At 54.0% G+C, this 24,084-nt stretch overlaps 1 protein-coding gene across 3 annotated transcripts in view; it reads right to left on the bottom strand.

The window, feature by feature from the left end:
- Positions 1-24,084, bottom strand: part of CDH23 (cadherin related 23) — a 359,086-nt gene that overhangs the window by 185,855 nt on the left and 149,147 nt on the right. For all 3 annotated transcript variants that reach the window (XM_036337001.1, XM_036337002.1, XM_036337003.1), the window contains exon 9: positions 1,713-1,825. In XM_036337001.1, the coding sequence (XP_036192894.1) occupies positions 1,713-1,825 (113 nt within the window). The remainder of the gene's footprint in view (positions 1-1,712; positions 1,826-24,084) is intronic.

The following is a 24,084-nucleotide window of genomic DNA, read 5'->3' as shown; positions in this document are numbered from 1 at the left end:
ATGAAGGCAGCCATGATCACAATAACAGCCATCATTTCCCAGGGCTTTCTCAATGCTGGACACAGCGCTCTGTGTGAATTATCCCACCTCATCCTCTCAGGGTTCCCAGTCAGGGCACATACCCAGGTTGCAGCCCCAGGAGGAGAGCCTATCATTAGCATTCCCATTGTAATGATCCCCATTTACCAATGAGGAAACCAAGGCTCAGAGAGGTTAAGTAACTTGTACAAGGACACACATCCACAGTAGATGTCAAATTCAAGCAGTAGGATTCTAGAACCAAGGGGACGAGGTGGGGTGGAGAGGATAAGATAGATTTGGGGGCTCATCACAGGGCAAAGGGAGGGTATGCAATTTGGCAGATGATGAAACGGAGGCCAAGAATTTTTATGCTAGCATGTCATGTAATCAAGACTTAATTCAGCATCTGCTATGGACTGAACACTGTGCTAGGCACTGTGAGGGTCTGGATTGGACTCAGGAGTAGATGGAATCAGATACCTTGGTGTCCAGTCTCTAGACAAAAGCCCCCAAGCCCAATACCTTCCCATCCCCACCCCAACCTCTGAACCAGCGTCTCTGGGCAAGAGGCCCATGACTAGGCATGTTTCACCAGCTCCCAAGGGATCTGGATTCACAGGCCAGTTTGGAACCTCCCCCTAAAATCTATAATAATAAAAGCACAACATGCAAATCGACTGAATGGCCATCCAGATGTCCTTCCAGATGACCTTCCAGACAAAGCAGGGCTGCAGCCATGGGATTGAGGTAGCTGCTGTGGCTGCGAAGGCCTACTCTTGCACAAATTTCATGCACTGGGCCTCTAGTTTTCTATAAAGATGGACAACCGAGCTCAGGGTCCCTCAGTGAGTTGGTGGCTGCCATGGGACTAGGAAGCAGCTCTCCCATTGGAGCTGCCGCCCACAGGAAGGAAGGCTGAGAAGGGCCCACGGGCTTGGTGCTGGTGGTGGAAAGGCCGTGTTGGCCCACACATGCCCATCAGGTGGAGAGGAAGGAGCCAGTGGTGGGAGGGGGCTCCTTACCCCATCACTGCCCCAGGCCCTCTCAAGGTCACGGAGAGCAGTTAGGAGCCAGGCTGGGCTGCAATGTCCTCCCCATACCAAGGGAAGGGCCTACTTCTCAGAGTTCTCTCCTCAGGTTTTGTGCCACCTCCTCCTGCCAGTCGAAGGCTGGGGCTGGGAAGGACCCCTGTGACTGAGGCAGGATCCATGCCCTAAATGGGTTTCCCAGGGAATGGCTCAGCAAGTCATTGATTTTAATTAAAATTGGCCAAGAGAGGCAGGTGGCTGCAGGGGTTGGAGGGGGGCGGGGCAGGGCAGGGCTGTGGCTGCCACCCCTCCCTGCTGCATTGCTGTTTCCTAACAAGGCAATAGCCTCAGGGAAGCCCTGAGAATTAGAAATGGGACAAAACCCAGAAATGGGGTGAACATAAGAACCTGAGGTGGCTCCAGCGGAGAGCTTGAATTATGGATAACAGTATGGACCACGAGGTGAGCACCTACTGTGTCCCCAGCAAGGCCCCTGACGTAGCCGACACCCGATACTCATTGGCATGAGCCCCAGGAATCAGCACAGGGTGAGAGCGCAGAAGCAATGTGCTTCCTGGGCGCCGACACCTTGGACGCTGCTGAAGGCTGGCACCACGGGCGTGGGCATCCTCTCTACCCAGAGGGAGGTTTCCAGGTTCTCACCTTCACCGTCAGGATGAAGCCGTGGCTGTACAGGGGGTTCTCCCGGTCCAGCAGACCATTCAGGGTCAGCGCCCCACTGATGTAGTCCAGGGCAAAGATGCTGTTGGTATTCCCTGCAAGGGAGAGAAGCATTCTGGGTGTGACTGGGGCCCAGGACAGGCAGACCTGGGGCTGGGACCGAGGCTCCTCTTGGGTGTTAAGGATGAGTCAGTCCCTTAAAATGGAGGCTGGATTAAGGAGGATGCAAAGAGCTCTGAAGTGTACGGGGGATGCATGGGAGGACATGGAAGGACAAAGGAGTGCACGGGAGGACATGGGAGTGCACGGGAGGACATGGTGCACGGGAGGACACGGGGGTGCACAGGAGGACACAGGGGTGCATGGGAGGACATGGGAGTGCACAGGAGGACACAGGAGTACACAGGACACGCGAGTGCACGGGAGGACAAGGGAGTGCACAGGAGGACACGGGGGTGCATGGGAGGACACAGGAGTGCACAGGAGGACATGGGAGTGCACGGGAGGACAAGGGAGTGCACGGGAGGACACGGGAGGACACAGGACACAGGAGTGCACGGGAGGACACGGGGGTGTGCGGGAGGACAGAGGAGTGCACAGGAGTGCATGGGAGGACACGGGGGTGCACAGGAGGGCACGGCCACAGGCAGTAGCCACTGTTCTTCCGTGGCTTCCTGGGTGCTGGTGTGATCTTCCGGCCCAGCCTAAAAGCCCCTGAAGACAGTGCCTTTGACAACTCTCCCTCAAGGTCCCTGGCTCGTGCTGACATCCAGCAGCAAGCACGCTCCTGAAGAGTGGCGGCTCCCAGCCCACTGGGCCCCTGCATTTGCCCTTGAACCCTTCCCAGCGGGCTGCATTCACTTGTCTACCTGGGAAAATCCCAATTCCTCTCTCCTCTCTTCCTCACTAACCAGTGTGTTGGTTCATCCACATACTCACCTACTCACTGCCATTCATTCACATAGCACTCCCCTGGGCAGGCGGCGCGGCCAGGCCCTGTGCTCGGCGCTGTGGGGGGCCAGGGATTATGACTCTAAAGCACCTGCAGCCTGGCGAGGAAGCTTTGACCCCCGTAAGAATCAGCATCTCTGAGTTCGGAGCAGAGGGAGGCTGTTCACACATGGGGAGGCTCAAAGAAGGAAGGCTTCATGGAAGGGGTGGCATTGGCTCCCTACACCACTGTCCAGCTGAATGACCGTGGGCAACTTGTCTAACCCTCTGTGTCTTGGTTTCCTTATCTGTGAAATGGGGATAATAATGGGTCTGCCTCATAGGGCTATGAGAATTAAATGGATATGAATATGAAATGAATATATATATAAGCTTGGAACAGCTTGTGGCACAAAATGAGCACTCAGTAAGTGTGGTTTAAGCTGGGCCTTGGAGGACAGGCAGGACTGGGGAAGGGGGTGGGTAGATACTGATTCCACAAGAGGGAACTGATACCAGGCCTTCAGCACACACAGGTGGATACAAGGGTCACCCATGGAAACTGCCATATCTTCCTGTTCCTCCCTTTGCCCAGCTGTAAAGGGACTGTACACAGTAGGAGATCATATCATTCCTGGAATGAAATAGGGAAAAGGCAGAGGGGAGACAATTTCCTCTTCTACCTCCAGGCTTGAGGACAGAGGCTGTTCTTGGCCAACCGTATGCTGGTCAGCTTTCACCTGTTTGGTGGCTAAAGCCTGTTTGCACCCGCCCCCAGCCCGCTGCAGAGGTTGGCCCAACAGGGGAGAGGCTGCTGATGCCTTTGGAGCCCGTTCAGGTCTCATGTCACTCTCAGACTGGGCTTTGGGGCCTCTGATGTGGGGCCAGGAGTGGGAGGGGCCCTTTGTCTAAAGCTTCCTCCTGTGGCCATGGACAGACCTGGGTACCTTCCTATGGTGTTTGTGGAGTGAGGAGGACAGGGCTGCAAGGAGCTTGTATGTGCATGAATACAAGAAGTTTCTCTAGCTGGGAATTCTGCTGCTGGGGAAACAAAGGGGTGCATGCTTTCATCTGCTCATCATCAGCTAATCCATTCAACAAGCAATTATCGAGCTCTTACAATGTACCAGGGACACAGTCTAGTGGGGGATGCCGCCCTCAACCAAGCATTCACATCACAGGTGATCAGTACTGAGGAGGTGAAGCACAGACATCGCAGGGACCTTTGGGGCTGGCTGCTCTGAGCCCCTAAATGCCAAGCTGAAGGGCTGCCCAGAGGCAAGGCCTCAGAGTCTCCTGCTGCCCAGCCCCCGCCCCCCAAGCATGAGCACCCCCACCCCAGCTCCTACCTCCAGCATCCCATCATTCCAGATTTGCATATAAATTTATTCTTCCCAATAAAAGAACCTATCAAATGTTTAACTGAATGCGATTCCATTTTTACCTTTGCAAGATTTTCCCTATAAATCATCCACAAACCAGAAGGCCCTTGCCGAACAATGTGCTTGGTTCTCAGTTTGGACAATAGGGTTGCCTACCTTGGTCCTCTCAACTGGGACCCCTGCCCAGCACCTCCCCCCACTGATGGCCACACTATCCATCCCAACCCAGAGTCTGTCCCAGGACATAAACACCCCCTCCTCTGCCCTAGGCACCTTCTCCAACAAACGTGCAGGCAAATATCCCCCAGGGCATATTCATTCAAACTTGAGGACCCTCCCCCAACACACACACACACACACACACACACACACACACTTCCTGTTCACACATCTCTGTGTGAAGCTCACCCCCCAACCTCCTGCTAAGTAAGAATCATTTGCAGGACCAACAGCCAGAAAGGGTTACACCCAGGGAGCTGACAAGGCCACCTGAATGAGGCATAGGCACTAATGTTCCTACTGTCACCATGGCAACATCAGCACCCACTGGGATGCTGGCTGGGGTAGGAGCAGGGCTCGCCTCCCACACAGGGAGGGCCAAGAGCAAGTCTCATTCAAAGACTGACTGATTAGCTCACTCCTTCATTTGAATTCATAGTCAGCACCTACTGTGTGCAAGGTGCTGGAGAATCAGTACAGGAAAGCAGGCAAGGTTCACGCCTCCAGCCTCATGGTCAATATCAACGTTCATGATATAATCACACTATTGAACGTATAAGTACTTGCTGAGCTAAGGCCCCTGAAGAAAAGCAGCACAGAGTGGAGTAGAGCGGTGGTTAGGATGATGCTCTCTGGAGGCAGACCGAATGGGTTCCGATCACAGCTCTGCTACTTGCCAGCTGGGGACCTTAGTCAAGTTACCTAACATATCTGGGCCTCAGTTTCCTGGTCTGTAAAATGGGGATAGCAATAGTTACTAATATTTAATGTGTTGCTGTGAAGATTAAATGAGTTAGTACTGTGCCTGGCACATAGGGAGCTTTCAACATGTGGTCACCTCCTCCACCCCACCCTCACCTCCACCCCAGAAACCTGTGCATACAGCTGCCTGCTAGGTGGGAGCACCGAGTCAACCCCATCTTCTTGCCAGGACAGCCTCACAACCAAGGGTCCATGTGCCCAAGTTGGCAGCCCTGAGGTCAAGGCCAAGTACAAAACCTTCAGGCCTATATAGGGCAATGCACCCAGGGCTCTGGCCTCTGCTGCCTGCGTCATTCACCCCGGGGGGGGGGGGGGAGGGTTCACCACTTCCTTGCTCCCTTTCCTTATCACTATATCTTACTATTCTCTCTTCCCTGGGGGCTGTGAGCTTGGCAGCCACCCACATAATTTTCTTTGTTATTCTAGAAGCTGATGCCACCATGGCAGCCCTCTGGTCTCCCGACATTCTTATCCAAGTCCCATGGGGACTGGGGGTGTTGGGGGAGGCGCACCAGGTATGCCTTTCACCTGTTCGCCCCCCACTGCTGAGCAGAAGGGCAGCTGCTTCCCTGGGATCGACAGGTGCTGTCCTAGGTGTGGGTGGATATACCTAGTCGGGGAGGGGCTCCGGGGTGGAGGGGCTGCACCTTGAGTGCCCCAAGGCTTCTGGGAACTCGGACTTAAGGCAGACACACAGGGAAGAAGCAGGTCATTACAGCCCTGCTGGTTCTCTTGGGGGAGCCACCGCGTCTAGAAGCTTTAGGCGTCAAGCCCTCTCCAGATATGCAGGAAAGAGGGTGTGAGTCAAGTTTGAAAAAGCATGAAAAGCAGACAAGGGGGGGGGGGTCAGCCTTCTTTCTCTCATTTATGAAAACACAGTAGCTAGGTCAGACTGTAGCTAGGAGGGCCGGTGAGGAACAGAAGTGGGGACAGTGGGTGCAAGTGCTACTGCCTGGAGTTTGATGTAAAAGCAAGAAGAGGTGGAGTGGCAGCTAGAGGGCGCAGCAGAGTCAAGCAAAGGGCTTCTGTGAGGCACAGACAGATGGTCAAAGGCAGAGGGGAGGAAGTGGGAGGAGGATCCTGGATGGGGGTGCAGGTGGGTCGATGGTCAGACTTGGGGAGCAGGAAGGCAGTTCTCTTTTTGAACCCTGGGGGGCTCACCCTCCCACCTCCTGGTCTCTTTGAGCCTGGCAGGCGCTCCCCTTCCCCAGGCTCCCCTCCCCCTGGCCCCTGCCAAATCTCATCAGTTCGACATCTTGTCCCCTTGTTATCTCGCCCGCAGCATCTTGACCCGCAGCCGAGCTGGGTCTCTGCGAGAAGCAGTTTAGTGAGTGGCTGGTGGTGCGTGTGGGAACACAGGCTGATGACTTTCAATTGCTTTGTCTGCTCCGCTGGGCTGACAGGGACCGCTCTCTCTGCCCTCAGAGTTAGAGAAAAATCAAGGGCTCCCACCTCGGTCCTTCCTGTTCTTATCATCTACCGCCAATGCCGGCAACCTCAGGAAGCCAGTCCTGGAAACTGTGCCAGCGCCCAATGCTCCCAGCCCAGCGCCGGGCTGGCACCCTCAGCTCGGCCCGGTGCTCTGGGGCTCGCCTGGTTCTCATGCCCGGGTGCCAATGACAGCTCTGCCACTTCTGAGGACAGGGCTGGGGTCTCCCGCGTCTCTCCCTGGGGCAGCCACCACAGTGCTCGTTATACACCTGTTGGGTGGCCTGAAGCCTTGCGCCCCTTCCACAGCGGCTAGGAAGGGCAATGAGCACACACTGGGTGGGGGCAGCCTTTGGGCCTGGCCTTGTGCCGGGGCTGTGGGGACACACAAGAAGTGCTGAGAAAGAGCTCAGGATCTAGTTGGACTTCTGGGCCAAGCCCTTATCCACACAAATGCAAGTCCCTGAATGGAGGCAGGAGGCTGGATGAGATGACCTGGGGGACCCTGATCCCTCACCTGGCCCTCCCCAGGCCCAGAGTCAGGGACCTCCCCCACCAAGGGAAGTGAGCAGAACTGGGATTTGCACCCCTTCCCTCCAGTGGTCTCTCTCTTAGTCCTGGACGCTGCCTGGAGTCTACGTACCTGTCATATCAACACCCAAGCGAAGACCACCGCTTGTGCACAAACTCACGTAGTGAGCATAGGCCCAGGGGCCAACAGCAGCTCTGACACTTCTGAGCGGGGAGACCCCCTGTGAACCTCTCACCACCTGAGCCACATCCCTCCTCTGTAAAGTGTGGGTAACAGCCCCCTCCCCGGGCTGTGTTCGGATTAGGTGTGATCGTGTTTGCAGCGCCCCTGCCGGGGTGCCTGTCAGAGGCGGCGCATGTTCTGGTCCCCGCTGCTTCTTCCCCTGCTCGGCCTGCTTTGTGAGTAGAACGATCAGATAGGTTAGTCCCCACTGTGGCCTGTGTCATCCAGAATGAGCCATGAGGGGCTCCCCCACAATAGCCAGCATGTATGGCGCCTGGTGAGGTGTTTTGCATGCATGTTTTTCACTTTTCACCAAACTCCCATGAGTTATCCCCATTTTCCAGATAAGGAAACTAAGGCACAGAGAATGAGTGGCACTGGGTCCTCCAGGCAGTGAGGGGTGGAGCAAGGACTTCAGCTCAGCTCCCACCAAACTAAAGAGTTCGCGTCCTACCAGAGGCCCTGGGATGTTCCTCTCCCCTCTGCCGGGAGGGGGAGGAGGGGGTGGGGGTGGGGGCTGAGGGGGTTACGAAACAGCTGTGAGCGCAGCCTAAGCCGCGATCAATGTCCAGTGGAGCCATGTAATTGTGTCGGGCAGAGAACTGTATCACCGTATAATGAAAATTGGGAGCCCGTCTGAGACATGGGCTTTGGAAGATATCTTATGAATTAAAAATTGTCACTTAGCTGCCTGCTGACAAAAGGGGCCGGCATCCTGGGCTGGGCTGCATTCAACGGCTTTGTGACCAACATATGGCAACCAGCGGTGTGGGTTACCTCAGCTTTCAATGGGGGAGACACAAGGCCTCAGGCTGTGTCTCCCCCTCCCCTGTTGGACCCTTGAGGTGTGGGGGGGTAGGCCCACCCCTTCCCCAAAGCTTCTCCTGAAGCCAGCGGGAGCCCCCTCCCTGCAGGTCTTTGCTGGGGGCCTCGTCTGCATTCAGGTCTCAGCTCAAGCGTCATCTCCACAGAGGAGCCCTCCCTAGCCACCCACTGTGCCACGGTCACCCCGTGATTCTCTACGCCATTGTTGTTTCATTTCTTTCAAAGCACTTTCGGTTCTGAACCTCTCTTTGCATGTTCATGTGTTTGTTATTGTCCTCTCCCACCACTGGAAGGTAAGCCAGGAGGGCGGGGACTGGCTCCCCCAAGCAGGTGCTCAACACAGGGGTTTTGAAGGACTGGACTGAAGCAGGGGCGTCTGGGGCCGTTCTGAGGCAGGTGCAAAAGGCTGTGGGGCAGACGGTACCGGGGGATTTATAACGTCACCCTGCACCAGGGCCATGAGGAGGGGTCAGCCAGCTCGCAATGCCAGTTGGGGCCGTGACACCCTCCCGAGACACCAGGACAATGTTTGTGTGAGCTGCGCACAGCTCAGTTAATTACCGTTATCACTGTCCGGTCGGTCGGGGAAGACAACCTTCGAGGCCCTCAAGTCGGTGGAAATTGCAGCCGCCTGTCTTGCGGGCCTTTCACAGGATGGCGGTTTCCATCAAGCTCACTTAAACCAACAAATGATCACCTCTCCTAATAAGACCACAAACTGGACTCTGATTAATTTGCTAATAACAGGCTCCCATTTATGAAACATTAACCTGAGTAGCCGAGGACAGTAAAGCCTATTATGTGAGGGTCGCTAAGGGTCAACACAGCAGTGCCTGGCTCCCTGCAGATGGGGAGCCTCACGGGGGCCCCTGGTCCTCCGAGGACACTGCGGTGGGGACCAGCGCGGCATCACCAGGGGCTGTGGCTCAGGTCGGAATCTCCCCAACTCCCAAAAAACCTTTACTCCGCAACTGGGGGAATTTCTCCACAGGGAAAATCATGGATGTGCCCACAGATGTAGCTACGAGCATCTCACCAGGCTGCCGTTTAATAAGGGAAATCGGGAACAAGCTAAGTGAACAACACTAGGGGATTAGTTAAATAAGTTATAATATGAAATGTGGGCAGCCACTGGAAATAACGCTGCAGAAGAGAAGTTGGCGGCTCGAAAAGACAAATGTTTAAGACATTCTTTAAAGGAGTCACAAAATACCAGAGTTCTGTAAGACAATTTTTTGTTGTTGTTGTTGTTGTTTAAAAATACAGGGCTGGGCAAAAGTTGTTCGTATGGAAAAGAAAACAAAAATTAATAAATAATAATAATAGCAGAATAAACTGTGTTTCGTGGACCCACAACTGTAAACCTACTTTTGCCCTCCGTGTGTAAGCACAGAACCAGGAGTGAAATATTGAGACTCTGTTATAGAGACGGCCTTTGAGGGCAGATCCTGGGACAGGGCTCCCGCCCTCGGCACCAGCGACCCTGGGCTGCGAGTTCTCTGTGGGAGCCTGCTCTGTGCACTGTGGGGTGTTTAGCAGCATCCCTAACCTCAAGCCAGATGCCAGAAACACCCCTTTACCCAGCTGTGACAACCCCAAACCGCCAGACATTGCCCAAATGTTCTCAGGCCGGGGGGGGAGGGGGGGGACGGGAAGTGGGGGAGGGGGCACAGGACAAAATCGCTCCTGGTTGAGAACAACTGCTCTAGAATAATTTCACCGTTTCCCTTTTGACTTCATTGATTACTTCTGCTAAAAATAAAGTGAATCCAAGTTCCTTTAAAGAATAATCCCCAAAGTTCTAGAACTAGTCAGTGGTGATGGTTGGACAACCATGTGACTGTACCTGAGGCCACTGAATTGTGCACTTGAAACGGTAAGTTTCGTTGTGTAAACTTTACCACAAAGAAATCCCCAAGGTTTGATGCCGCGGGCCTGTTTCCTGAGCTGGAGCTAGATGCGGGCTGACCGGGAAGTGGATTCGCTGTAGTGAGTAATTCTTCCTCCACCTGGGCTATCACCATCACTAACGACAATTTGCTGAGCTTGACGTCCCGAGGACAGGGACCTTTCCTGCCTCGGTCACGGCCACATCAGCCGGCAGAAAGGAAGGCGTTTGCTTGAGGGAGTCTGCAAGGCGCTGGAGAGGCGCTGGCAACCAGCGTGAGATGAGGTCTCCGCTCCCAAGCGGCGTCCAGTCTAGATGAGGAAAGAGGACCCGTGCCAACAAGGTGCCCAGCCGTGCTGAGGGCAGCTCATGGTGGGTGGGGGAGGCTGGTGCAGGAGGGCTCCTTGGGGGGCGGGGTGTGGGTGAGTATGTAGCAGGAGAGGGCAGTCCTGTCGGGAGGACTGGTAGGAACAAAAGGATGGAGGGGGGATGATGGCTTCATAGGTGCGAAGCCTAAAGGAGGAACAGAGGTCCCATGAAGTGGTGTCAGGAGGGACTGATGCCAGGAGGCGGGAGCCTCGAATGACAGGAAAGCAGTTTGGGACATTGTCTGAGCAGTGAGGAGTCTCTGGAGGCAGAAAGGCCTGTGGCGATGAAGGCAGAGATTGGGTGAAGGTAGAGCAAAAATGGGCGATTCCAGGGCCACTGCCGGTGGGCCCACTGTGCACTGGGCCAGGCACTAAGCACTTCACCAGCATTCGTCAGTTACTCTTCATGGCAACGCCCTGCAGAGCACCCTCACCAGCATCCTTATTCTTCCCTTATTGTTATTCTAATCTTACAGGTGGGAAAACGGAGGCACAGAGAGACTAAGGGGTTCGCCTGAAGTCACACGGCTGGTAAGTGGCAGAACCAGGACTCAAGGCCAGGCTGACCAGCTCCACAGTCCACATGCCAGGCTGCTCCCGAGAGTCGGAGAAGACAGAGAGCTTTGCAGGTTTTTCCATATTCATGAGATGGCTGATTTCTCAAAGTGCTCTGTGAGGCCAGCACGGTACCCCATTTATCAGATGAGGAAGCTGAGGCTCGGTCGGGGAAATGACACACCCAAGGACATGCGGTTATTTAGTGACCAGGTGGGGTTGGGACCTGGGTCTTTCAAGTCTCAAATGTCCCTCCCGGCTGCCATGGTCTCTCCTGCGTGGGGCTGGTGCTTCCTAGCCCCTGGGGGCTGGGGACTGGCCAGGAGAGGAGCCAGGTGAGGAGAAGAAAAGCAGAAGGCTGTGGAGCCCTAAGGACCCACCGGCTCACCTGCCTGGAGCGTGGTGACCTCCAGGGCCTGGGGCAGGTGGGCTCGGAACACCCAGGCCCAGCCTCAATGGGGGCCCCTCCTGGGCTAGGGTGGGAGCCGAGAGGCGCCATGCTCCCTAGAGGGCCGCCTGCTCTGCCCGCTGCCGGGCCCGGCCCACATAACTCACCTAAGGCTTGGCACTTAAGAGAGTGTCAGGGCTCTGGGAGATTTATGGGCTCCGATAAAGCCATCTCAATCCTCGAATAAGAAGCGTTTGATATTTGATGATCTGAAAGGCCTTGTCCTAGAGAGAGAGTGCGAGGTGGGGAGGAGGAGGGGAGACACTTAAGAAAACAAAGAGGACAGTGATCAGCTGCCTAAGGAGAAGGAAGCGCCAAGTGGGGGTATGCTCTGCCTGTCATCTTGGCGGGCGTCACCCCTCCTCCAGCACCTCTGTGCTGATCCAGCAGTGGGACGTGGCAAAGGCGGGCCCGAGGGATGGGGCGTCTTGGGGAGTAGGGCACCAGCCACCATCTACCACAAAATGGGCCTCTCTGTACCAGGCATAGCTGGGGGGCCTGAGTAAAGCCCAGGGAGCCCACCATCTATAGGGGTGACTGGTCGCCCCCAGGGAAAGGACAAAGGACATGTGTAAAGAAGACGACTGAAGAACTCATTAGCACCGACAGGAAGTTAGGAGGCCGGATTCACACTTGTGAGCTTGTGGGCCTCTCTGAACCTCAGTTTCCTCATTATGGCCGAGAATACTTGTCCTGCTCACTGGGCTATTTTGAGGTTTAATGAAATAAGGGATCTGGAAATGCTTTGCAAACTGTAAAGTGCTGAGCCCTGACTGGTATGTGTCAAGGATGGTGAACCGGGTGCCGAGGCAGGCGGAACCAAGCAGTGCCTGGCCCTGGACAATGTCAGACAGAAAGGACCATGGTGAAGTGGAGCAGGGCGGGGTGAGATGCCAGTGTGGGAAGAGGTTTGTTAGCCCCGAACCTTCCCTTTCAATCCTATTTCCCAGAGTCCAACTGTTCCTGTAAATGGCACCTTTTCAGTCCCCCGTCCTGCCATCATCATGATCCTGAGGGAGAAACGAGGGCATCGCAGAGCCCCAAGTTCAAATCCCGCTTCACGGCTTTAGGCAAGGGGCTCCACCTCGCTGAGCCTCAGTTTCCTCGCCTGCCAAACAGGGACGATGATAATAGGAGTTGCCTCCTGCGTTGTCGGAAGGGTTCAGCAAGGCAATGAGCACATGACTGGCACAGAGCAGTGCTCCCTGACTCCAAGTCCTCCCCACCTCCGGCCACTTCCCCTCCTGGAGTGCCGGTCCCCATAGTCCCTCAGTGCCCGCCCCTCCAGCCCCAAGTGCTGCAAGTTCCAGAGTGAATGACTTTCAAATCTGTGAAGGAGAGCCCATCACACACACCTTGAGCTGGGTAATTTATGAATCAAATTGTGCTCCGTCAGGGCTCCGCAGCCCAGAAATAGATGTGGTCGGACGAGGTTCAGGGAGCCAGCCTCAGACACAGTTATCTTCATAGAAGCTGGCCACCAGCGAGCAGCACTGGCCCAGATGACTGACCTTGAAGGGCTCCCCGAGGGCTGCAAAGCCCGCCTCGGCCTGGCCCCTGCCCCCGGAGAGAGGACAGAGATCTGCCTGGGGATCAGGAAGACAGCCCGGCAAGTTACCTAACCTCTCTGGGCCTCACAGTCCTCCCCTGTTTAAAAAAAGAGGGGGCTTTTCTCTGGCAGCGGGTTTTCAAATGTCTTTGTTTTACTAGTAGAAAATCCTCTTATCAGAAAAAACCTTGCACAAAACCCCAGCCTATAAAACAGCCAAAATCAGAGCTAGCTGCCCTGGCTGAAGCAGAGGAGGAGGGGGCTGGAGTCCACACGCTCAGCGTCCCCCTCACCCCTAGAGGGGGCCCTGCGGGATGGAACTGGGGACTTGGGGCTTCAGGGAACCTGGAAGTCCCCATGGACTCTTCCGTCTTAGGATTCTATGTTGCCTACAAGCACTCAGCCAAGGATGCACAGGGCCTGGCTGGCGTCGTGCCGTCTAGGCCACACCCTGGGACCAAGGAACACAGACCGGGCAGGTGAGGTTCCTGAGGTTCAGTGAGTCAACACGTCTTCATCTGCATCTGATCTCTCTGACAGAGGCAGATGTTGTAGGGGCCAGAGCCAGGGCTAAGTCTCAGCATCACTCCTACACGCTGTGTGACTGTGGGCACGTTTCCTGCCCTCTCTGGGCTTTAATTTCCTCCGTTGTAAAAGGGGAGGGATAATAGTAATAGAGCGGAAGTGAAGATGAACGCAGGTAATGCACCTTCTTAGTTCAGCACATAGTAGGTGCTCAATAAATACCTGCTACTATAAATCCTTTTGGAAAAGGAGGGAAACTCGGTACTCAACACCTCCTATGCTGGTTAATCCTTTCAGTAACCTCACTGGTGAGTCAACTAAGGTGAGGCAAAAGAATTTGTCCGAAGTCACATGGCTGGCCAGCAGTTGAGCTGAAATGTGAACCCACAGCCTTTGGTGTCGAAGCCGGAGTTCTTTCTCCTACTCCTCCCTAGAAACACTGCTTCTTGACGGCCCCACCAGGACGGTCCCAGAGTGTGCCACGCCCAGCTTCCTGATGTTGGCGGGTTTGCTGACAGCTGGTCAGTGACTCATAGTGTAACATCAAAGCAGATGTTTCTGATCAGGAAATGACTGAGGGGAAAACTACAGATTGAAGTACAAAACCCACTGGACAACACGGAAAACATTAACACATCTGTGTTCTACTGAGAATGAGTCAGAATTATCACGTTCACAAGAAAAGATGGCAAATTTGTCTTATGGGGCAGGAGCCCCCAAACTGAAAACAGGAGGTTAGGGGGTCCCAGAGGGTGTTCCCAGAACTCTGATGCATGGGGTATGGAAAAGGCCAATTTAAAAACAAGGTCTGTGGGCAAACAAATCGGGGAAACACTGAACTGGTGTCTTCACTGCAGGACTTGTCAGAGCCTTTATTACGCTTACGTGTAATGAGATTTGCACAAAGACAAGGATGCTGTGACACAGCGTCTCTCCAACATAGTTGGCACAGAACCCTTTTTGCAAAGTCTCTCTCAAAGGATGGTGGGAGAAGACCAAGGAGGAAACTGAAGGTGTAAGAAGGGTTTCTTCCACAAATACCCTTCAGTGGGGTCTCTGAGCATGCAAATTAGATGCGTCCGGTGCCAGAGATAGAAAACAGAAGGATGCTTAGGGCCCATGAGGCTCAAACTTCTTCCCCTCCTGGAGAACTGAGGGTCGAGGATGGGGACTCGGCCCGCATCACACAGCAAGTCAGAGGCAGAGCCGGCAGCAGACAGGTCAGCCTCAAGTCTGGGTACTCTGCTCGTCTGAGCCACAGTCGGATGTGGATCCCAGACCAGTGGGGGGTCTCCTATGGGAAATGCCACGCATACACCGATGTAGAGACAAGAGTGCAACGAAGTACCCGGTACCCAGATTCAACAACCATCAACATTTTGCCAGTATTTTCTTTTAAAATCACCGCCCCCCCAACTTTTTTCTGGAGTTGTTAGAGCAGATTCCAGTTCATTCTTAAATACAGTCTACATCTCTTCTAAGGATTTCTGAGATGCCTCACACATGCCATCATCACACTTAACAAAACGAACGATTCCCTAATGTCACCTAAACTCCACAAACCCGGTTCAAGTCGGGGACCCCATTTCGAAACCACGTTAGGGTTACAGGCATTAGCCCTTTCCATTCAGACCTCAGAGACTAAGCATCTGAGATCGCTGAAAATGAAGGAAAAAGCGCCTTTAACAGTATCTGTACTGTCATTTCTTACACAAGAATGAAAAGAAGAGCAGAAAAGATCAGAAGCAAATACGGTGAAATGTCAACAAATGCTGTTGGGAGGGTGAGCACATGGGGAATGTTATATCAGTTTCTGTACTTTTCTCAATAGTTAATATTTCATATTTGCCAGTGATCCTGGCCCTGCTTCTCTGATGACGGCCAGGCGCCTGGACAGGTGGTGTGTGTGTGTGTGTGTGAGGGGGGGGATGTATATGTGTGTGTGTGGGTGGGTGGGGGGGTGGGGGGTGGATGTATATGTGTGTGTGTGTGTGTGTGTGTGTGTGTGTGTGTGTGTGTGTGTTGGGGGGGTGGAATGGGTGCCCATTTCATCCTGGCAGCCCGGCCTCCAGAATGTCCCCATCCTCCCAGCTCGAGCGTTAGTCCCAGATGTCCCATGACATCCCTAGGTCCTGGCCCGGCGCCCCAAAGCAAGTGGGCGTTCAGAATGCGTGATGAGTGAGCCGAGCCAGGCGGGGAGGGTGTCCCGAGACGTCCCTGTCCCCTTGGCGCCCGCAGGCAGGAACTTCTGCTGAGCAAGCGAGAAGCAGGAGAAGGAGAGGCGTCCTTGGCTGTTTGGCCTGGGAGGAGGATCAGCAGCCCAAATCTTTTAAAGCCCTGACTGCCTCCTCTGAAAGGGAGAGGCCACAGGTCAGCGTCCAGGGTCCCTCCCACGGGGCCACCTCCAACGCGTGGTCTGGGGCACTTCTCCATTGCAGGGCTGGCCAGGCCTGCAGACCCTGCTCTCTGGGCAGGAGGGCAGTTTCTCCGGGAAACTCCCCTGCATCACCAAAGGGGTGGGCACCCTAGGGCACCCCCACCCCGTGCTCTGTGAATAGATACTTCTGGAAGGGGAGCAAAGAATCCCACTGGAGACAGTGGGCATCTTTTGGGGGTGTTTTGCAAGCTTGAGACTCTCAGCATCCATGGCAAAGAGGAAGCGAGCCCTTTGTTTGTGGCAAAGCTCCTGGCACTGCCCCCGAGTGGAGCCTCAGAGCCCAAACACCACCTCAGCGGAAGCCAGAACGGAGGGCAGTCTTTGCTCTCCAGCCCCACCCACCTCTGCCTAGATGTGCTCACTCTCCCTCCCGGCACGAAGCCCCAAGCACTGCCAGCTGTGGCAGCCTGAGCCTGCGGCTCCCCCGTCGGAAGATGACTTATGGCTTTAATTACCGAGGGCCGGGTGTAAGCCTCAGGAAGGAGCCGCCCCACCGGGCTCCGTTCCTGTTGACAAGGGCTGCCAAGTTGGCGAGGGCGATCCTGTACGCTGCCACGCTGTCCCCTGCTCTCTGGGCGGTGACCAGGCCTCCCTTCACTTCTGGGGTGCCCGCAGCCTGCCCCCTGCTCCTGAGGGTGGGGGAACAGGAGTGTGGATGTAGGGGGGTGTGCTGAGAGCAGCTCTGAGGCCAGCCCGGGACACGGTTTTACCTGAGAGTCCTGGGGCAGGGCAGAGAGGCCAGGCCAACGGGGGACTCACAACAACCAACACCCCTAAAGGAGAAGGGTGGGTGGTGAGGGAGAGCTGTGAGCAGCTGGCAGACAGATGGACAGAGCCTGAGATGGGGAGCGGGATGAGATCCTGGATTCTCTCTCGCCTGCTCACACAGTGGCCTTCCTGCTGCTCTCCCTGCCTCTCCTCCTGCCCTCTCTCCAGCCCACTCTCCACCCAGCAGATCGTTCTGTGATCTTTTAAAAGCCTGATGCAAATCAAGTGAATCCATTATTAATGTCTTCCCGGTGCAAATGGAAGAATCCCAACTCCTCGCCCTGGTCCGTCAGACCTTCAATGATCAGTGCCTGTCCAGCTCTCTGAGCTCACTGCCTACACCCAATCCTCTGCTCCCTCCCACACTCTAGCCTCATCGAACCATTTTCTAATTTTCTGTTTCTTTTTGCCTCAGGGCCTTTGCACATGCTGTTTCCTCTGCCTGGAACTCTTTCTCCAAAGCTCCACATGGCTGCTCAGGCCCCTCTCAAATGTGGCCATATCACAGAGGCCTTCTCCAACCACCCCAGCTCAGTCATTCATTCTCTCTCTCTCTCTCTCTCTCTCTCTCTCTCTCTCTCTCTCTCTCTCTCTCTCCCTCTCTCTCTCTCCCTCCCTCTCTCTCTCTCTCTCACACACACACACACACTTATTTCCTTGCATGCCCTTGTCCCTCTTCCTCACTAACTATATTTTTGAGGGCACAAACTTTATCTGTCTTGCTCATGGCTATACCCTCAGGAGCTGGTACATGAGAGGTGCCTAATAAATACTTATAAATAATCAAATTAGCTCAAACTCGTCGTGTTACACAGAGGGACAAGGAGAGCCCTGCAAACTGCCCGGCAAGTGAGAGGCAGAGTAATAGACTAGAAGAGGTGCCCTGGCCTCCAAGACTAGCGCCCCCCCCACAGGCCCTGCCAATCCCCACTCCCGCCCCCAACCACAAAAGCTCCCTTGGGAGGCCGGCTCCAAGGACTACCATGGGGGACTTTGAGGCGCCCCTACCAGTGACAGACCTTGACAGCTTCCTGCACCTGAGGCAGCTTCCGGGTGGATGGGGTGGGTGGGTGGGGAGGGGAGGACAGTGATGGGGGAGAGAACTGAGGCAGAGCAGCCACAGGGCCAGCCTGAGGAATGAGGACCTCCCTCACTGCTCCGGTCTCAGCTTTCTCATCTATGACTTGGGAGGTTTGAACTGGACAATACCTGGGTCCCTGCAGCCTGTGACAGGTGAGCTCCAGGAAACTGGGCCCCCAGTGGAGAAAGATGAAGACGAAGGGGCCGGGGGAAGGAGGTGTGATGATGATGCCCATTCTGCCCCTCCCACCCTGGCCAGGACCACCACGGGTTCCCGCCAGGCCTGCGTTATCAATCTCCCTCCACCTGGAGAACTCCCCTAAATGAAATTCCTGTTGGCGTGGGGCCTGTGATATAACAAGTCACTCGCTTTGCCTGGGATGAAAGATGATAAGGAGAGTTCCTGGGACAGAGGTGATCTCCATAAATCTGCCAGAGTGCGCTGGGGATTACTTTGTGGGATTAATTATCTGTCCTTCACACAAAGACCTGACCTCAGCAACCGAATGTCCCCAACCTGCGAGGGAGGGGGGTGGGAGGTGGGCCGGGGCTGGGAGGGGGGAGGTGGCCACAGGGCGGTGGGCTGCACAAGCGGGCATTGTAAGATACCAGCCAGCACTTCACTGCTCCCATAAGACCCTGCATGGCTCCCTCCTGCCCAGCACATCACGTTGGCATACCTTCTAACACTCTGCAACTTGACCCTTCTCGACCCCTCCAACAACTGGGCCTCCCATCTGTTTCTTATGCCAAGCCAGGGCACCCCCTCATATCCTCTCCTAGTTACACTCCTACTGCCCAGACTTGGGGGCGGGGAGTGTCCAGATATGGATGGGAGAGTTCATGTGTAGCGGACAGAATAAAGATTGGACCAGAAGCTAGTTTAGCATCTACCACGTAACCATCCATGTGAGCGTGAGTTTCTTGAGCTCTCTAAGCCTCAGTTTCCCATCTATAAAGAGAGAACAGCATAGGCAGGGTCTGTACATGATAGAGTTGTCATGACAACCAGGGAGGCAGGGTGGCCCCGTGGAAAACACGTGGACTGCAGACTCACACAGACCTGCCACTTCCCGGCCTAGCACGAGCCTTCCTGTTACGTAACCTTAGTGAGTGTTTCCTCATCTGTGAAGTGCGATGCCGACAGTGCTTGCTGTAAGCATAAGATGCCACTTCCGGAGAAGTGGGGGCCCACTGACATCCTCATTACGGCGGCACGAGAAGTGGGGTCACGGTGGCTTCCTCTCACCCTGGGCCAGTCCCTTCTCTCTGCGGAGCCCACACTGTGCCAGGCAGAAGGCACCGCTCTTGGAGCCAGAGAAAATCAGTGCTGATCACAGGAGGGCTGCCCAGACCAGGCCCCACGCCAGACAAGCCCCAGTGAGCTCTTCCGAGTCACAGGGCCGTGGAGGGAAGGTGGCTGGTGTGGGCCTAGGTTCTGGGGAAAATGAGTGGGGGAGGATTTCATGGTAAAAATGTGGACGTTAGGTGGTCACCGCTGGCGGAGGTGGTGGGGTGTGACCGAAAGTCCTGGATATGGGATGTGGGTGGCTCTGTGCCACCCAGGAGCTGGGCAACCCCGGGCAGGCCAGACCAGTCGGCCTCCATGTTCTCTCGGGCAGTGGGAAGGCCGTCCCTCCCTTGTAGTCGTTCTGCTGATGGGTAACAGGGGAAGGGCCCAGGCAGCAGCTCAGGCCACAGGAGCCCCTGAGGAAAGGATGGCTTCTTTCTGGGTCCGGGGGTGGTGTGGCTGGACCCACACAGGCCTTCTCGGTTTAGCGGCTCACATCTCAGGACTGTACACGTGTGGGTCCCACGGGACTCAGTGATCACCATGATGGGGAGGGAGAGAAGGAGGCAAAGCAGGCAGGTGCTTGTGAACTCCTGAGCCACCCAGGCAGCCAAGGCCCAGAGGGGACACGGTCCTGGGCATGGGGTGGGGGGTGGCAGGTCAGAGAGAAGATGGAACCTGAGCTGGTTGGGGAGCATGAACCTCCCCATAAAGAACAGAATGGGGTGACCAACCTGCTCCTGTCGCTGAGCAGATTATGCAAGTAGGGAGGTCAGGAAAGGCTGAAGGAGGCGGTGAGTGGGAAGACGAGGTTTGGAGAAAGGAGGGGTGTAGAAAGGGAGACAAAGGGGAAGCAGGCAGACGAGGTAAGTGGGATGATGTAGGCTCCTCCCTACTCTTCCCAAGTGCCCCTCTTTCAAGAAGGTACAATGAAAAGCAGTCTCGTCCCCTCGGCGATGGCAATGAACCTGGGACAGCAGCAGTTCGCTGAGCGCTTACGAAAGCCGGCATTGTGCAAGCACTACCCCTCTTTGAAGCAGGTGTTTTTACCTCTGTTGACAGAAGTGATCTGTCAAGGCCTCACAGGCAGCTGAACTTGAAGCCAGGATTAAATGCAGACCTATCTGATCCAAGGTCCTAGCCGCTCCCTTGGCACACCATGCAGGAGCCATTTCCCAAGCGGCACCGAGCAGGTCATACTGTCCCGTGGATGGCACAGCCCACCACTCCAGGTTGAGTCAACGTAGCCACAGGGTCCGTGCCTCCTAACTCTCTGGCCAGAGGCTGAGGCGGGTGCTCTGGCTTCTGGAGAAGACGAGCAAGAAACAGCAGGGATTTTCCGGGCGTGGGGTGGGTGCAGTATTGAGGTAAAAGGTGGTTTGCTTTTTCAGATCTCTTGGGTCCACCTCTACCCCTCTGAACCATACTCACTTCATTGGACTTCAGATTTGATCTCCGAAACTGAAGCCCAAACCACCTGGGTCCAAATCCTCGCTCCAACGTTTACCAGCTGAATGGCCTTGGGCAAGCTACTTAACCTCTCTGAGCTCAGTTTCTTCATCTGTAAAGTGGGAACAACGAGAGTGCCTTCCTCACGGGTGCTGTGAGGCTCAATGAGCTGCTTAAAGCAGTGACAGGCACGTGGCAATTGCCCATTAAATGGTGGCAAAGTGTTATTACGGTTGGGTTTTCCTTTTTATACCCCCACCTGACCTCCGCTCTTCTCCCAAAGAAGTATCAATTCCACTGCTTTGCTAAATGCCCCGGGACAGGCATGTACCGTTATTAACTGCCTGCAGTTGCTATTGATTATTTTTTTACTCATAGACATGGTGTAATGCTTTTCCATTCTATTTCTTCTGTCACTCAATACTAGGTTTTAGAGATTGATCTATTTTGCTGTATATACATCTATTAAGTTGAATAATATGGAATGGCTGACATTTGATCATTTTTGACCTACAAAAATGGTGATATCATGTGACTTAGCCTAATAGTATGTGGCTTCTAACTGATACGATGTATTCTTTCTTTTTTTCTTCAAGCTCTATGTTTTTATTTTATTTTTAATTTATTTTTATTGTTGACAGTATTGTAGATGTCCTTCCCCCCACCTCCATTGACCCCCTTCAACCTGCTCCTGCCCCCTCCCTAGGCCTTCCCCAACACTGTTATCTGTCCACGGGCTGTGCATATATGCATGTAAGTTCTTTGGTTAATCTCTTCCCGCACTCCCCCTTCCCTCCGAAATACATCAGTCCCTTGCATGCTTCAATGTCTCTGGATCTATTTTGATTGTCAGTTTATTTTGTTCATTAGAGTCCATATATGAATGAGATCATGTTAATCCTCACCTGAGGATATTTTTTTCCCATTGCTTTTCAGAGAGTGAAAGGCAAGGGAGGGGGAGAGAGAGAGAGAAACTTCGATGTGAGAGAGACACATGGACTGGTTGCCTCCAGCACTCACCCTGACACATGCGTCGGGAATCAAACCTGCGACCCTACAGTGCATGGGCTGGTGCTCTAGCCACTGAACCACCGCCCATGGCAGATACAGTGTATTTATTAATGTATTTGTTAGTCCTTTTTGTAAAAAGGCCACAGTAAAATAGAGGACGCTGTGTGGGTACTTATTCAACAAGAGAGAAAATGAACTTCCAAGAACTTTTTGATGACATTAGAAATACAGTAATAATTAAGCACAATTTTCTGTCATACAGGTCTACTAGGGAGAAGAATGGGATTTGGGGGGCAGGGAATAATGTTTCACATAGTGTTCAAAGACAGTGTTGGCTACCATCAGATCAGTTGCAAACATACCCAACGTTAGAATCCATTCTTAGCGCGTGGAACACACTGGCAGCTGGGGGACCTGGCCCACCTGTCCGGGGGGTGTGAAGAGGCTGGTCACAGCAGTGCGTTTGCATTTCTCTGACTTCCAGTCAGTTTCAGTAGCTCTGCATATGTCCACTAGCCACTGGGATTCCCACTCTGCAAATGCGTTTTGCCTAATTTTCCACTGAACTTTACAACTTTTTTTTTAATGAACTTATAGGAATTCCTTATACTTTTCTAAGCATCGTCCCCTGCTGGTTTTAATTGTTGCCCACATCTCCCCACATGTCATCTGTTGTTGACTGTGTCTGTATATTGCTACTGAATTGGAAATCCTTTGACGGAGATCATTTTCCAGCTACGGCCTGTGCTCTCTGGGTGCTAAGAAGTCCTTTCCTACCACAAGGTCACAAAGATCCACCCCACACGTCCTTTTTGGAGCTTTATAGTTTACCTTCCACATGGAGGCCTTTAATCCATCCGGAGTCCACCTTGGTGTATGGTATATAGAAGGGGTCTTGCTTTATTTTCCTCTATACGGTGAGCTAGTTTTCCCAACACCAGCTACTAAACAAGTCATTTTTTCTCCCTTGATTTGCGGTGCCACCTTGATCATATATCAAGTCCCCATATTTATACATGGGTCTGGTTCTAAGAGCTCTCCTCTGTCCCACTGGCCTGTCTCTCTTTAAAAATGCACCAGCTGGATTTGGGGCCTCCCCGGTCAGGGCCCCACTGTCATCCTGTGCTCTAGCTGCCTGGGGTGACACCATCTCAGCTGCAAACGACCTACAGCTCGTGGACACCGCTTGCAATGATAAGCTGGCCAATCCGGCCCCTCCAGGAAACTTGGAATTGGAAAGCTAGTGTATGGAGATGGTTGACAGCTGAGAGAGAAGGACATTTCAGGGGGAGCTGTGATGAAGAAGGGGCAGTTTGGGGAGAACATGAGGGAGCCAGTGGGGTAGGAAGAGATGAGGGGGGCAAATGCTCGGAGAAGGGCAAAGATGCTGTGACTGACTGAATAATGGCCATCAAAGACATCCAGGTCCTAGTTCCTAGAACCTCTGAATGTTGCCTTAAATGGGAAAAGGGACTTTGCTGATGTGATTCATTAAACACCTTGAAGTGGGGAGATTACCTGCTCCCTAATGTAATCGAAAGGACCTTAAGAGGGGGCAGAGGGGGATTTGCGTACAGAAAAGGAGAAGGTAACATGGCCAGGAAGAGATTGGAGTGATGCAGCCACAAGCCACTGAGTGCTGGCAGCCACCGCAGCTGAAAGGCAAGAAAGGGTTCTCCTCTGGAGCCTCCAGAACCAGCCCTGTGACTCCTCGCGTTTAGCCATTAAGACCCATTTAGACTTCTGGCCTCCAGAACCAGAGAGAAGAATTTTCTGTGGTTTGAAGCCACTGAGTTGGTGATTTGTTTTTTATCCACTGTCATAGGAAATGGAGACAGGCGCTGTAAGAAAGCAGAGTGTGCTTGAGCTTGCTGTCCCACTTCCTTGTCCCTGGAGGAGGCCTGGATCTGAGGAGGGTCTACCCTGGATTCCGGTGGGAACCCCGCGGCCTCACAGAAGGCCCCTTTCTCTGAGCTTCCTAGTGCTCTATGACCCGCAGGTGCCTGCAAAGGCACAATCCACGCTCCTTAGCTCGACCCTCCACCCTTCAAATCTTCTTCTACCTTTTCTCTTCTGCAGCCTGGTCGGTTCACTCGCTGCTCGTTAGACTGCTCATTGGCCTCCGCGCCTGTTGGCCCGTCCCGTCCTGAATGCCCTGCCTGCGAACCCACCCATCCTTCATCCCGGCGGCAGTACCAATACCAGCTGGTGGATGCCAACGCTCCCCCATTCCCAAGGTGGCTGCGTTGACGTGCTCCTGTTAATAGAGGGCTGGTATTTCCCGAGCTCTTGCCCGGTGCCAGGCCTGTTCTGAGCACTTGGCATGTATTGGTGTGACTCTCGGAACCCCTGTGAGCGGTCACCCCTCTCATTCTGTGGGTAATGAAAGGCTCAGCTTTCCCTGACGCCAGTCGTGCCCAATCTCCGGTCATTTGGATGCCATCCTCCCAATTTCTGCCATATTAGCATGCAACTTGGATTATTACTATTTACTAGTTTTCTTTAATCTGATTCATTTTATTCTTCTAAACATTATTCTGAAAGAATCTATTTAAGAGATGATGAACCAAACGGAAAACCAGTTCACGGGCCATAAACGGGTATGATTGTAAAACGGGCAACAGGAGCCGTGTGGTCAGAGTTCAGCTGCACCAGCTTCACCGCGAAGGCTCTGGCCAGCTCTCT

Source organism: Myotis myotis, unplaced genomic scaffold (genome assembly GCF_014108235.1).
Source record: "Myotis myotis isolate mMyoMyo1 unplaced genomic scaffold, mMyoMyo1.p scaffold_m19_p_15, whole genome shotgun sequence".
Taxonomy (NCBI): domain Eukaryota; kingdom Metazoa; phylum Chordata; class Mammalia; order Chiroptera; family Vespertilionidae; genus Myotis; species Myotis myotis.
This window is presented reverse-complemented; position numbering and strand designations above follow the sequence as displayed.